Genomic DNA, 15,657 nt, shown 5'->3' with positions numbered 1-15,657 from the left:
TATTGTGCAACACAAAATATGAGAGCATACAGTATGCAGCTGCATAGCAGAGGGAGTGTGTAGTGCACTATGAGTTGCATTGTACCCTGGGGGAAGGCACTGTGCCGGAATGGTGGAGAGCACTATTGGATTAGCATTGAGTGGGACAGCGTTTGTTACTCTCCTCCGCTGTGCACAGTACCCTTAAGGCCACCTTTCTGCTCCAGCGCTGCTGGGACAGGGTTACGCAACACCATCAGAGCCCAGCGACCTGGGGCTTCATCCATGTCCCGTCTGTCTGGAGGTCCACATCCACTCAGTCTGTCTGCACACGCTGTATTTCACTACTATATTCCATTAGATCAACTTCTCATTTCACCTCCAACCAACACTTACATGTGGCACCTCCCTCCTAGAGGCCGTCGACATATTTCAATTGGGAAACAACTTATCCGTCTGCTAAATGTTTCACCATAGTGCATCCATGGCCAAAGTGGAACAGAATGTACACAGAGTACAGGTCTACATCGCTGACAACATCAGGTCAGAATGGCTGACATGAACAGGGTATGTGCCACATGCTTCAGCCGCCTTAGACAGAGGCAAGATTAAACAGATTACCAACTGGAATAAAATGCACAATGGATTTCTGTAATCGTACAGGATTATTTTCTTGTATCTTTTTAATATAACATGTTGTTCTAAAATGTAAAATGTACATGTTTATCAAAAAATACAAAAAACAAGTTTTTAATTGAAATAAATAATTGAACCCTTCCATATCTACCTACTTTTGCTTTAAACCTTCTTCAAGTTCTTCAAGTACATTATCTCCATCTGCTGGTAAATATGTGAACTGAATCCATCCCACAGACAGGAATGTGTTTAAATAGTCTGTTTAAATATTTATTTGCAAACCAATGAAACTGAATGTCAGGTTTAAAAGCATTAAATAAAACCATAACCGGAATACCACCAAGGAATTAAAATAGCAAAAATCTGCTACTCATATTCCACAGATTTTATTGACATTCAAAGCACTATCATGACTAAACAAATATGTACCAAATCAGCTGTGCAATTACATATACAATTTCTAAAATAAATGTATTCATAAATATATTTTAAGGGTATATATCACGCATTTGGTACCTCTAAGTCAACAGGTCAGGATAAAATGAAATCCTGTGCTAAAATGTGGGTGACTGCTGAACACCATGGTACCAAATCTGCACTTCTGTGGACCATGACTAATAGGTACATCTGTCATAGAACATACTGCAGTCTACTTCACACTCACAGGTGCCAGCCAATGTACGCATGCCACCAGATAGAAGACAAAATTACCCCTACTTTCACAAGCAGTCTCTACCGTCTTCCTGATCAGGAAAAAATGGTGACCTACATTGTATTTTTGTTATCCTGGCCCTGCCATTTCCATTTCAGGCCAGGTGACAAGGGCCCAGTCGTTAAGTAGCCAAAATGTTTATCTAAATGTACTGGTACTACATTTTGTAAGGATTTCACTGAGTGTAACTAAATATACTGCATGACATATTCCCCATGCTGTTTTTCAACGGTATGGCGTTGCACTATGGTTGGACCCATAGATGGCTCAGCCTCCTCCTTCCAGAGAAGTCTGCTAGTGAACACATTCAGGGAAAATTCAGAAAAATGTATATTAAAGTACACTACATTCACAGGAAATATTCTCTACTTAACTTTTTCATCTAGTGTACTCACAGACTGCATTCATAAACACATCTTGTCCTTGTATACTTTGGCAGTAGGTTCAATAGACAGTACATATTTTGAAGACACAGTAGTTTCAGACATGGCCAAAGTCTCGATTAAACATCATAATTTGTTAATTAATTGAATCGGGTGTCATAGTGCTGGACTAAAACAAAAAACTCACATCAGCCGTTTTCAGATAAGATTGGACACCCCAGGTCCAGAATATGAAGCAGACAACCTTTCAGACCTGATCCCTTTTCTATGAATGTGGTATTCATAAATGAATGCTGCTCTCCAGGCAACCTTTCATGTTGTTGTGAAAGCATAACATCGCAGCATAAACATAGCACAAGTGTCACGCACACGCACACGCACACATACATACACACACACTACGCCTGTGTGTAGCGGATAATCTCGCTCAAGTCATATCCGGTCACAGCGAAAGCATATCCATCCCCATCGCAGAACTTGGCTCCGCAGATCTGGGTGTCGGTGACACACTCACTGTACAGGTGCTCAATCTGCAGGGAGAGACTGAGAGTCAGACGGGCGGTCTCATGAGGAGAGAGGGCAGAAGAAAACGCAGGAGGCATTTTTCTTTACCTCCACACTGTTCGTCTCTGGGGTTAGCGTGAGATGCCAAACTCGCACAAGGGAATCCTCAGCGCCAGACAGCAACTGTGAACAGCCAGAAATGAGGAGGGGGGGTTCAGACAAGAGAGGGGCCACTGATCCCATGCCTTCACCAAATCCTTCCTGCATGCTTACTAATAATGATCAAGATGCTCTACAGCATTTGCTACATTTAAGAATGGTCATCTAGTATGAATCTGACCAATAAAGAGGGGACACTGCCTCACCAGGCCAGAGAAGGGGGCAATGTCCAGGGAGTAGATCCAGCGTGCGTGAGCATTGACTTCCGCGTGCACAATCCCCGTCACAGCTTCATACAGCCGGATTTGTCCTGTGCCATATCCTGCCACCACTGTCCCTTTCCACAACTTCACTGAGGAGCAGCAGACACTGTGGCAAAGACAGTGACCATCTCAAACCACCGTTAGCCAGCTCCGTCTCCCTCGGTATCATTGCTCTTCGCCCTCTCTACACCATTCCTCTTTACAGACGCTCCTCAATCTCTTCTACACAACCGTTCCCCTCTCCTCTCTTGGCCTCCCATGAGTACTTACTCAAAGCCCGGGATCTTATTGAGCAGCTGGAAGTCCTCCCCAGATTTCCAGACACAGAGGATTCCAGAATCATCTGCTGTGACGAGGTCAGCAATGCACTCCTGGGTTACAATGAGGCAGAAATAGGAGATAGGAACTGAAATGTAAGTGAGATGGGAAAACGAACAAATGAACAAGGGCGGAAGGAGTGGAACAAGGGCAGATGTGAGTGTGTGTGTGGGCGGGGGTCGTACCTGGCTGCCAGAACATTCTGAGGCCATGTCTGTAACGGACTCCCTGTGCTCCTCCAACACCTCTGACAGCATGATGTTGCTTCCTTTACTAGGAATGTCAAACACCAGTACTGAGCCAGATGACACACCTGCACAGAAAGAGGGATTAGCAAGATGACGTACATGCGTGTGAGTGCGTGATGTGGGTGAGAACTGGACCAAAACAGGGCCAGAAAGTGATGTGGTATGAGTGTGAAATGCTTGGTTTTATGGGAAAACAGGGCCTGCCTTCTGGTGTCGAGATGAGGTCAGATTGGGATACTCACCCACGCAGATGTAGTTTTCCCTTACAGCAGCTATGCCCCGAGCAAACACTGCCTGGGCTAAGATATAACAAAGAGAAAATTCATACACCAGTCAAATTGAATCATTTTACTTATCCATCATAAAACATTTATTCTATTAGTAAGATCCCTCTTGACACAATTAGAATATTTTTTAACAACTGTGGGGGGAAGAAAATCTAATTTGTACCTGTGGGTGTTTCGGGAATGTCCAGGGCATGCCAATAAACCATAATGGATCCATCTGACTCATACATCTGGAAGAAGGATTAATTAATAACACACATTTAACAAATGGAGTAATTCTTAAATTAAGTGGTCACCCACCTGGATGCCCTTCTGGGAGGTGAGCACCAGAAGCTCTCGAGAAGGGAGAACACACCATGATGCCTGCAAGAAATTTAGAAAACATGATCACTACTCTCTTGCAAAGTCATGTAAAGGGTTTTTTAACGTTACTCCTTAAACTTCTATATTCTAAACGCTCTATGTTCTCTATCTAGATGTACTTACAGTAAATATGGCAGATTTATGGTAATCTGACCATTACCAAGAACAGTCAAAATAAATATATGGAGGGGGTTCTTTTCAGGTTCAAAATGGCTGCCAGGTGCCAGGTGCTGCCAGGTGCCACATAATGCTCTTTCCAGATGTGAGCTTCCACCCTTCATTGCAAAGCTCAGACTAAAATATATGATGCGTTATTATGCTTGTCCAAATTCAGCCTCAAAACCTGGCATACCTGCATGATGAGCGAGGAGCTGGCTGCGATGTTGCCCTCTTTGGACTGCAGCTGGCGATGGGAGAAGTTGAGGCCGTCCCAGGAGGCGCTCACCATGTTGACGACGTTGGCATGGACCACGGTGAAGTAGGTGAGTGAACGAGGGGCGATGCGCAGCACGCTCAGGTTGTTGTACAACGCAGAGGCACTGCTCTTGATCTGAATGCTCTTCTCTTTGTGATACATGCTCAGTCTGGTCTCCTGCAAAAAAAAAAAAAAACAAATACAAAAAAAAACCTTTTGTTCTGCGCAAACACATTTTGTCCAGGTTTATTTAGCACTGTAATCCACAATCTTAGATAATTAACATGTAGTTAAAGTGCAGATTCTCAGCTTTTATGAAAGTGTGTTTCTATACGTTGCAGTTTCATCACACAGAATGACATTATATTACATTACATTCATCCATCCATCCATCCATTATCTTAACCCGCTTATCCTGAACAGGGTCACAGGGGGGCTGGAGCCTATCCCAGCATACATTGGGCGAAAGGCAGGAATACACCCTGGAGAGTTTGCCAGTCCCTCGCAGGGCACACACACCATTCACTCACACACTCATACCTACGGGCAATTTAGACTCTCCAATCAGCCTAACCTGCATGTCTTTGGACTCTGGGAGGAAACCAGAGTACCTGGAGGAAACCCACACGCACACAGGGAGAACATGCTAACTCCTATTACATTACAGCCCTTTTATATTCTTATAATTGGTACAAATGGACAGAGGGGATAAAATATTAAGCATGACTATGTTTAATATACTATGCTTAATATTAAACTTGGAAGTCTAGTTCTACCGGTTAAGCCTGAAGTAAAAAACCTTGGCGTTATTCTTGATTCTGAGTTTGACTTTAAGTCACATATAGACTGCATTATAAGGATTTCAAGTATTACCTACCTCACACTGGAAGATGCAAAAAAAAACAAAAAAAAAAAAACACTGATGCCTTTATGTTCTCTCGCTTTGATTACTGCAATGCACTGCTTACTGGGATACCAAATAATAATAATATTAATAATAATAAATAAATAAAAATATATAATAATAATAATAATAATAATAATAATAATAATGGCAGCAACTCACACAAAATGCAGCATCCAGGATTTTGACACCAACAAAAAAAGAAAAAAAAAGAAAAAGAAAAACAGGAAAAGAAAACAGGACACTCAGGAGGAAATAACCCTCATCAGTCTATATTATTTAGCTCTATTGGGCTTTACCGCCCAAATATCCAGCAGTAATGTCAGTTACCATGCAATTGCCCATATCAGCTCAGGTTCAAGCTAATGCCTCAAAACAAATTGCCAGTGCCAATGTAAGCCAAATATCCCCCCAAACAAGCAGGAAGAAACAGCACAGGCCTGGTAGAGCATCACCAGAGAAGATCCACAGATTCTGGTGATGGGTCACAGACTTCAAGTAGTCATTGCATGAGAAGGATATGTTGATTTACCAAAAAAAAGCCTACTAGTAATACTAAACATGGCTACTTTAATTTATAATATGAATATGTCCCTAACATTAGTACAGTACAGTAGAAGGCTGCATAACGAGTTCTGTCATTTATACAAGGTAAAACCAAAAATATAAAGACATAATTTCATAAGATAAGAATCTGCACTTAATCCACACGTGAATTGTTTGATTCTACACGTAATTTACCTATAACTATTTATTAAGACAAGTTAGCTACCCATTTAACTTTTTTCATGCAAGCACACGCGCGCGCGCACATACACGGACGCGGCAGACAACACAAAATCATATCGCTATCTAACTGAGCAAATTCGTTCTTTGCGATTTCATCAGCTAACGTTTGCTAGTAATACAGCTAGCTAGTATTAAGATTAATGTTGATTCGAGCTAGTGCTAACAGTACTAGAACGTTAGCTAACGTTTGCTTTGACATATGATGGCTTGTCTTGGAACTTACCTGGATGGTTAGGCTAGCGATTTATTCGCTTTTTAATTATATTAACGTTAGCTTGCCAGCTAATAGTTAGCTACCTAGTTAGTTTAACTTACTTAGCTCTAGCTAGCTACCCAACAACAGGAGCAGCATACAAAACCACCGCTTCAAGCAAAGGATTACTTGGCTAACGTTATATTAGCTAGCTAGATAAACCAAAACGTATTCATGCGTTCATGCTTACCTTGTCGATATTTCAAGAAAGTAGCTAGGAAGTTGAGCTATATTAGCTAGTAAGTTAGCCAGTTTGCCAGTTTGCCATCTTGATAGGCTTAACGTTAGTACAAAGCCGTGATGATGATCTCAGTCATTTAGCCAGCTGGGTAAGCTAGCTAGCGCACCAAGTTACACAACAGGCAAGACGAACAACTTAGTTTGTTTGTAGTGTTCTGTGGAAATCGCTATTATTTATTACAAAAACTTCTAGACTATCCAACAGAGATGTTTTATGTTAGCTAGCCCATTGCTGTTCAATCCTCTTGCATTGCAACCCAAGCTATAACTGTAGTGACAGATGCGTAGCTTAGCTGGGTTCTGCTTCATAAAACGTCGTTGCATCTGCGCAGATCTAGCGATTTTAATATGATGTCGATTACCTGAAGACAAAAATGAATATCGCCTGAAAAACGGCTTGAAGGCAGCCAATAACTTCCTTCCCTTCCAGTTTTGTAAGAAGTCAGTGAATCTGCACGCGTGCGTTGTGGACAACCAGCGAAATGCGACCAATTACACGGATTTTTTTTTTTAACTGGTTGTTTCATGGAAACTACCAATTTCATTGAAATTCACGTCCCAAACACTTCTTGGTAACTGTATTTGGGACTGTAATTTGGGACAAGTACCTTGTCTCATTGGCTTGATCCCATTTCACAGGGGATCCTAGCTAGCTCGCTCAGTTAGCTATGTAGGAACGACGCAATGGTGTTGCTAGGCAACCGCGCTCAGACACAAGACTTCCCAGAATGAAGTCGCGCTAGCGCATAATACTCTTGTGGCATGGGAGACGAAGTACCGTTAGAGATTCTACTCCAGTGCCTTTGGAAAGAGACAACAATCGTTATAGTTTAACCCCTAAAATAGTTCGTTTTAGCTATTCGTGGAAAAACTATAAATGCTTGCTTAGCTACCTTTGAAGTAAGTTCGAATTTATTCAGGTTTCAATGACAATTCTGTTAACCTATCTCAGTCTAAATTCGTTATAACGCTAGTTTTGTAACGTTAGCTAACTTGCTGCTCAGTTATGTGTGCTTTGCTGACTAGCAAATTATTCAATAACTTGTGTAAGTGCATACATTTAATCTTGCACTCTGGCTGTGTAAAATTCAGTATCGTGTTGTAATGTATTTTATTTTAAAACATTGCTCCTTCTGCCCAGGAATAAGGGGCATTGGGTAGAGGCTTCCTCTCATGAAAATTGAATTTTACCTATGATATGTTAACAATAAAGAGTAAAGACACTTTCCATACATAGTATTTTATCGGTATCAGCATTGTTCTCAAGCTCTGTTGATAAAGTAAAGAGATTAATCATTTTTGCACCGACAGTATCTCCTAGTATCAATGTCACGCTCGGCTTCCAGAATTCGAGCCGATAAAAGTCGTGCTGCTCCCGCACCTGTGCTTCCACCTCCACCCTCGCCAGACGACCATGTTGACAGTGACAACATTGCTCCAGGCCACCTCAGCAAATCTGAATGGATGGATATGGTGGCACAGGAAGAGGGAGAGGAGGTGGTGGCTGAAGTTTTGGATGAGCTATTGTGCAATGTGATGAAGAAGTGCTACCAGGTTTACCTGCAAAGACAGGTGAGCACACTACAGTGAGGTGTTGGTACACTGAGGTGGTTTTGCAGTGGTTTCATAAGATGGTTTATTTGTTAAAATACTTGGAAACTGAGCACTCTTTCCAGCTCTTTTACTAATTAAATCTAATGATGTTTCTAGTATTGGCCAACGGTATAATGCCAGAGTGTTGTCTAGGTTTCTCATTACCTGGAGCAAAACATTAGTCACTTTGGTCTGTGCGACTTTTGTAAACAATAAGTAACACATTAACATGGGAACACACCAGCTGTACTGCTGAAACAAGTTGTAATAAAGCTTTGTTCTTGTGAAAGAGAAAACCTCCATGCATTGCATCCTTGACAATTATATTTTATGTTAAGGGCTTTCAGAGCACCAAGCATATATTTTTATTAATGAGTCCTTCACTTATTTTATAACAGAAATGAGTTGGGAGCTGGGAGATGAAAAATCATAATAATATTACTTATAAAAATGCAGAGGGAGTTAACTCTAACCTAATATTGATGTTTGAGAGATGAAAGTACTGTACATGCATTCACTCTTAGAATGTGGTGAAGTTATCTTTTTTTTTAAATATTTCAAGCTAACATACAGTACATTGCACATTCATAATATGGTATTATTTTATTATTTGACTTTCCAAACAATTGTATTGTATACTTCACGGTCATAATATTTTGGCTTTATCCATTGGACTTTATAATACATTGGAGTTTATAAGACATTTGTAAAAAAAAATACTTTTATAAGAATCCTAATAAAATGATCTTTTCTATAATTTTATTGATACCATGTGTAATGGTTCCTGCAATGGAATTTAAGCCACAATTTATAGGTAAAGATAAAGAGTAGTAATACTGTACAGTGTGTGTGTTATGTTAGCAATTTAACTTGCAGTAAGAATCACTTAAACTGAAATGTAGATATTAGTGCTGGGAAGGGAATTGGCATTAAGTATCAGATCAGTTGCAAAGCAGGTGACTACCTGCTTTGCAACTGATCTTCTTAAGTACAAGCAGAATTAATTAGGCTATCTTCATAGTGGTGCATATTGCAGCTCTATATAACTGATTCCTGCCTTTGTCCTGAAAGCTGGTGCCGTTCACAGTGGCCTGGGCGCAGCATTTCCTGGTTCACACATTGGAATGGCAGTTCCTGGTTCGGGATGAAGGTGAGGGGCATGACAGTGCCCCTGTCTGGGAGCAGGACAGCGAACCCCAGCCTGGTGACATCGATTCCTGGGCACAGGGCTGTGTACCTGTTGTATATTCCAGACCTACACCAAAAAATATCCTCTTACAGGTAAGGCTACAGTGCACTAACTACAGTGCAGGCTAGGTTCTTTAGTGAATTATTTTGGGATTTGTTCCTTGATTTTGATTTGCAGCAGATATAACATCCCCTGGGTTGATTTGATGGTGGTTTGTTTCACCTGCAGCTCAGGGTGTGGGAACTGGCTCTTAATTGGTCATTGAGAGCATTCTGATCATTTAGGACTCTTATGAATATTTTCTTTTTGCTGTAGTTACTGTCCAATTTGAGGCATGTTTTGCATCACTATTTTGTCTGCGTCTTCAGTGCTTAAGGATATCATTGCAAAACCACTTTGCTAGCCCTAATGATGGTCTTGGTGCTAGTTTTAGTTGTTTATTTGAGTTAATATACCGTTTAAGCACCAGGAACCCCATGTTCAAATTCTCTCTTTTTTATTTTTTATTATTGAAGAGGCATTTGTTAATTATTTGTCCTGCTTCCCTGTATTTTATGTCATTGGGAACTGATTCACAGGCTTCTTCCAGATCAGCTGAAGTATCAGTACCGCCTGAAAATGTATTACATTCCATGTTTTTAAAGTCTCTGAATGCACTTGTCCCAAACAAGTTCTGACAGAAAAATGTTCATTATGAAATCATTTAATTGATGTTATTAATGCATATCCTCCATGTTTCAAGACTGAATTCAAGAACATCGCAAATATAAGTATTGCCATTACATTAAATAATGTCATTAGACTATTCCCTTGGAACCAAAAGCAGAATCTTTCTTGTTGTTCATTTGTGCTGTTCTTGTTTTTGCTCTAGTGTCTCCAGGGTTAAACCCGAGGGAGATGGTTGCTTAGCAGCATTTACACATTCGTTACATGAAGCCATAAAGATTATGAAGATATGCAAAGCAGTAGAATATTTACTGTACCTATAAAAAGTGCATTTATTATTGTAGTACCAGAGGATTTGATTCGCATTTGAGAAGATCTCAATTTATTTTGTAGGACGGACGGTTGTGGTAACTTTCTTCTATCACCATCAATATACAGCACCACCTTGTTGATATAGCATATGGCGGCCTGAAAGATGGTGAATAGGCATAAGATATTCTGTACGCAGCTAAAATAACACCATTGAATGGTGAAATTTAGAGAGCCATATTTAGAATTTGGCCATGGTACAGAGCACATGTTTCTGACTAGTATTTTGGTTTTCCAAAAAACAGGTATTATCCAGGTTTGAAACCTACACAATGATTAATAACATGGCTGTAATATTAAAGCATATACCCTCTTTTGAGTGGTCTGTACTGACAATTTAATGTTAATAGGCAAATCCTGATGACTCTGTTATCGTCTGTAATCTGTTGTCTCTGTAGAGGTCAGTGGAGCTCCCTGTGGCAGATTCTGTAAATCCAGGTAGGCCACTGGCGAAGGATGAGTCCCAATCGGGCAGGAAAGAGGAGCACAATGACAGGCACCCCTGCAGCGCGGACAGGACCCAGAATGACTGTCAGACACTGAAAGCAGGAATTCTGATCCCCTGCCCGCCTTCCAAAAGAGAGAACAAGAAGAAGCATCCTCTACCACACTGCACTGTAACACAGGCTCCCCACACTGGGACCTCCCCTTGCATCTCTAGAGGGCCTGTTAGCCACTCACTTAGCACAGAGAAACACCCCATCCCAAAGAACCCGGCCATCTCTGTCTCCAATCCCAAACGCGCCCAGAAACTCCCAGACCTCTCTGCAGTGAAGAGGCTTGACCCAGCTAGCCTCGTCCGGCACCAAGTCTGGCCTGCGTTTGAGGTTCTAGAGCCCAGTGTGTCACACCCCCGTGTCCCTCCCATACCACACCAGAAACAGGGTAAGCATAACGCCAAGCAGCCAGCAGCTCTCAAACCGCCGGCCCATCCTCACAAGGTCCGCCGGAGGAGGACTGTAGATGGAGCCCTTTGGGTTTCCTCCGGAAAGGCAGACCTCCAGGATGTGGGCCAGCCCCAGGGCTCAAGGCCCATCTCTGCCGGTCTTCTGCTGGACACCATGGTGTTGTCCCCGGGAGTGTCCTTGAACCGTGGAGTCCATACCAACACTTATAAAAGGAGCCTGTCCCTGACGGGCCAAAGAGCAAGTCTGGAGCCCATCAGAAGCAGCCTGCCGGCTCCTCTCTTTTCTACGGACCAGCTCACCTCAGGATAATCCCTATGTGCTGCCTCTCACCCCAGCCCTGTCTGGACTCTGCTCCGTGATACAGTGATAGACTGGAGCCATTACATCATACTGGTTTTGTCTTCCATTCAGTACGGTACTAATGGCTACAAATGGTTTGCTTTTTTTGTTCACTAATATTTTTCTTAATCATGTTGCCCTATTTTTTTTCAGATGTTATTTCAAGAAAGTAGTGAAAATGACCATAAACAAAGTATAATTTCTGATTGGCTTTGGTAATTATCTTACATGTTCACTTGTATTACAAGTACATTATATGATGTTTTATGTATTCATAAGAAACTTTACACTCGTTTGTGTACAACAGAAGATTTTAATTATGATACTGTAGAGGTTAAACATCTTGCATGTACTGTATGATTTTGTATCACTCACATATTGTCTAAATTGTATTTGGTGATTCATTCAACGTTTTGACAATGGATACAATGCTGATACCATCACTATGTAATCAATGTAATAAAAACGCTGAAGTTCATTTACTCAGTTACAAAGTGCTTCACAAAAATGTAAAACATCACAAACTTTTAAATGCACAAAAAACCCCAGTGTACCATTCTAATGTTTTACATTTGCTGTTATGCTGGCAGGATACTTGTAAGATGGTATTGGGTGTGAACAGCTCTCTTTTTTTTAAATGAAAGGTATAAATAACAGATGAATAATAACTTTCAAAAAGTATTTTCCCATATCATCACCTAGCAGCCAGTAGTGTGCCTCTTGTGGGAAATGCAATGCAAATTCATTTTTTAAATGCAGCTTTTGATTGTACTATTGCTTAAGCAAAGGTAATACATGCTGCACATGTGAGATAAAATCTAATATTTTTGTACTTTATTGTATGTGTGCGTTTTTGTGCATTTGGAGAGTAAATATTTGTCAGTGATGCAGTAGATAGCTACTAAGACGGACAAATGCACCCTCCTACTATAAAAAAGTTTTGTCCCAGTGTATATTTTAGACATTAGTACAGTTTCAGTTTCTTTCAACATGCATAATCAGTCATTACCGCTCTGTACTTACCAGTGGAAGCACTATTCCATAGCAATGTGGTGGCAGTCATCAGTTTACTAAAAAGAACCACAATTTGATTTTACTGGTTACATTCTGTTAACCGTGGACAGAAAATGTACTACTAAATGTAATGTGAAAATGTGATGGCCTAAAACCCAACTCAAATCACACAAATATAAGGCATATACTGTTTACAGAGAACTTTACAGACATTTGCCATCCAGCATTGGCTAGTATACTGTTGTGGAGTGGGGCCAGTGCTGTGCCTATCCACAAGATGGCAGTGTGGCCACTGCTTGAAGGCTTTTAGCAGCATTAAGACCGCTGTGTTCTGAAAGGAGAGATTTGTGGTCCTGTGTGCAGTTATTTATTTTGGCATGCAGGCTCTCACTGTCCCTGATGGGTGCTCCTACTGGTCATGGGCTCTCTGACTTAACTGTACTTAATAATTCTCATCGTCTGATTAAAAACAGTCAAGAGGAACTTTGCTGATAAGACTCATGCACATCAGTCAGGAGGTAATATATCAGTATTGTAGACTATGCTGTTTATTAAATCATATTTTTGCCATAATTTAGTCTCGTATTTCTCTCATTTCATTTTACTGCTACAGTGTGGGTATCTAATTAAGGGGTGACCTGTGGTACCATTGCTCACCATTCTCCATTTTAATAAGCTGGGGGTCCTATTAATTTATCTGTTTACTGTGTTATCTTGTAGGTGCCATTTTACCTCTGTCTTTCATACCTACCACCCCACCTCTTTTTGCTTCTAATCTACTCTCAACAAGCTCTTTCTCAGAAAATCAAGGAAAATACAATTCTGAATCCTTATTCTAACATTTCATTATCCATTTCTTTATATTATTTTATTATCCTGGAAACACGGCGAACTAAGGCCAATGGCCCTGAATTGTTCATTGTTCGAAAAAACGAACAATAAAAGAAAGTCTCAAAAAAAGAAGTGGAAAAACAGCATTATAGACTGCCTCTCATGGCCAACAGTAAGCCTCCCGCAGAGATTGTGTGCAGAGAGAGGGGAGCAGAAAGGCCAGGCCTCAGACTACATTTTGGCGTGTCCATAGCTTCCAAGGTGTTCCTCTAAGCAGCATAGCATTGGCTGGGAGTGGTGGTCTCTGGGCAACCAAACCATCAGCAATATACCCACAATTTCCATGGTAACAGCATAGCAATGACACTCCCATCACTGCTGTCCTCTTGAGGTTGGTGCTTAATGTTGGGATAGAAGTGCCAATAACCTTTTGGTCTACAGGAGATGGGATTTACTTCTCAGACAGTCCTTTTTTCAAACATTATTTGCCCCCTTTGTTTTTTTTTCTTCTCAATTAGTGTGTCTCTCAAGTCACTACAGTTCCTGTATCAATCACCGTATGTGCAATCTGTAAGATCGGAGTACAGTTTCAATTTAAAATACATATAAATATGCAAAAATGCAAATCACAGTGTAAATGTATTTTACCCATCTTGGAGTCCGGCAGAAATATGTAGGTCGGTGCACTAATTTCCAGAAATTTGAGATCACCAGGCTGGATGAACAACAGGCTAAGCACCACAAGGCAAAAATACAATTTAAAAGAAACAATGTCCCAAACGATTTCAATGTTCTAAATAAATAACTGGTTTAATTCATTTAAGGCTCATCGCTGTTGGTTTTCACCTAAAAACCATTTCTGCATCCAGCTCTCTGCAACCATGCCTACTGTTACTGAATATTTACTTTGATACTTTGAAACAAGTAACAAGACAGCTGGTGCTGCATTAATTGGATGTCATAAATCTTGCATAGTGCCTAGTAATACTCTAGCCATATAGGGTGTTTGGCTGGTGTCAAATATTTGGCCCATGTAAAATTATTCTGATGCAGTAATGATTTGAATTAATGCAACATTCAAGGTTTAGAGCACTCAGTGCAAGAATTCACTTTGGCAAAATAACAATGGAGCACCTTCTTTTTAAATCTTAAAAAATGACATCTGGAAACTTTTAGGTAAAAAGAAAAGTTCTACCTGAAGGTGTATTAAAACGCAGGCCTTGAGTTTGAGGGCCATTAATTGCAAACCTCTACACACGATCACAGCAGTCTGCCTCTTGTCACCTTCTGTTTCTGATGGATACCATGGCTAATAGCGGAAATGCTGACTGACTGCATTCCCTTGTATCCTGTTGCTAATGTCTCCTAATTACAAGGCTTTGAAATTTTAATAGGGATTGTCACACCCCTGAAAACCACATGAAAGTCTTGAGACTTTCATGTACATAAAAATGTCAAATCTAAAAACATTTGAAAGGTTAATGTAGTTCAGGTAGGCCATCTCCCAATGACCCTTTGTCATGAATTTCAAGTCACAATCATTGACATGATTCCTAGGCTGTTAAATGTACAGTATGCACTTCATGAATTAAAGCTGTAGCAGTATAAACAAAACTGGCTTATATTTACACAGGGACATCTGCTAAAATGCACATACCCAATGTAAATATGCACAATGGACATTTATTTTCCGTCTACAGCAAATGCTTATTCAAGGGTTTACATGAAAAAAACGAAACAAGCCAAATTACCTATATGCCAAATGAGTGGCATTTTATTCCCATAAAAACACAAGTGCAATTTAGGTAATTGCTGGAACAAGTGAAATTGGATGACATTGGTGTTCAGCGGGACATGATGTTGGGGGGGATGGCTAACTTGTAGAAGAGAGAGGAACTGTCAGTGGGAAACCATGGCTGACAGAAAACATTTGAGCTATGGGACTGGAATAAAGAGACAAGTAAAGATGAATTGCGAGGGTATAGTATGCATGCAGATGAACACTATGGGGTAAGTCTGTCTCCCTTATAATTGGATTTATTGAGTGAAGAATACTTTATGGAAATTAAATAGGAGCTTTAAAGTGGAAGACAGCTTGCCATTCTGCCACAGATTTTCAGATTTCTCTCTCGCAGTGATCTACTTCACCTACCTCCACCACTACCTGCTCACGTCCTGCCAACAGGGAGCATGACACACTAACTTGCCCTGCTGCTCTCAGGAAGACTTGTGGTCCATGAAAAGAGAGGTGCATTAAGCCACTGCAAAACGCGCTGTGTGATTCAGTCCAATTCA

At 40.7% G+C, this 15,657-nt stretch overlaps 2 protein-coding genes across 3 annotated transcripts; one reads left to right on the top strand and one right to left on the bottom strand.

Annotated features, from left to right (window-relative positions):
* Positions 1-985: 985 nt before the first annotated feature.
* Positions 986-6,951, bottom strand: wdr54 (WD repeat domain 54). 2 transcript variants are annotated; one of them, XM_061263281.1, is made up of 10 exons: positions 6,404-6,951; positions 4,205-4,444; positions 3,790-3,852; positions 3,653-3,719; positions 3,445-3,501; positions 3,140-3,267; positions 2,907-3,007; positions 2,580-2,742; positions 2,323-2,397; positions 986-2,240 (listed from the first exon to the last, which is right to left on the bottom strand). In XM_061263281.1, the coding sequence occupies exons 2-10, from the start codon at positions 4,427-4,429 to the stop codon at positions 2,109-2,111; spliced, it is 1,011 nt and encodes a 336-aa protein (XP_061119265.1). In that variant the 5' UTR covers positions 4,430-4,444; positions 6,404-6,951; the 3' UTR covers positions 986-2,108. The 2 variants fall into 2 exon arrangements, with proteins under 2 accessions (XP_061119265.1, XP_061119266.1); XM_061263282.1 differs by having other exon boundaries at positions 6,816-6,874.
* Positions 6,952-7,221: 270 nt separating this feature from the next.
* On the top strand, positions 7,222-12,886 carry LOC133142206 (uncharacterized). The gene is made up of 4 exons (XM_061263280.1): positions 7,222-7,353; positions 7,765-8,025; positions 9,118-9,327; positions 10,669-12,886. Exons 2-4 carry the CDS (start codon positions 7,780-7,782, stop codon positions 11,485-11,487), a joined length of 1,275 nt encoding a protein of 424 aa, XP_061119264.1. The 5' UTR covers positions 7,222-7,353; positions 7,765-7,779; the 3' UTR covers positions 11,488-12,886.
* The last annotated feature ends 2,771 nt before the right edge of the window (positions 12,887-15,657 follow it).

The sequence above is a fragment of the Conger conger genome, chromosome 12, assembly GCF_963514075.1.
Source record: "Conger conger chromosome 12, fConCon1.1, whole genome shotgun sequence".
Classification (NCBI taxonomy): Eukaryota; Metazoa; Chordata; class Actinopteri; order Anguilliformes; family Congridae; genus Conger; species Conger conger.
The sequence above is the reverse complement of the archived record's forward strand: the minus strand, read 5'-3'. Positions and strand labels throughout refer to the sequence as shown.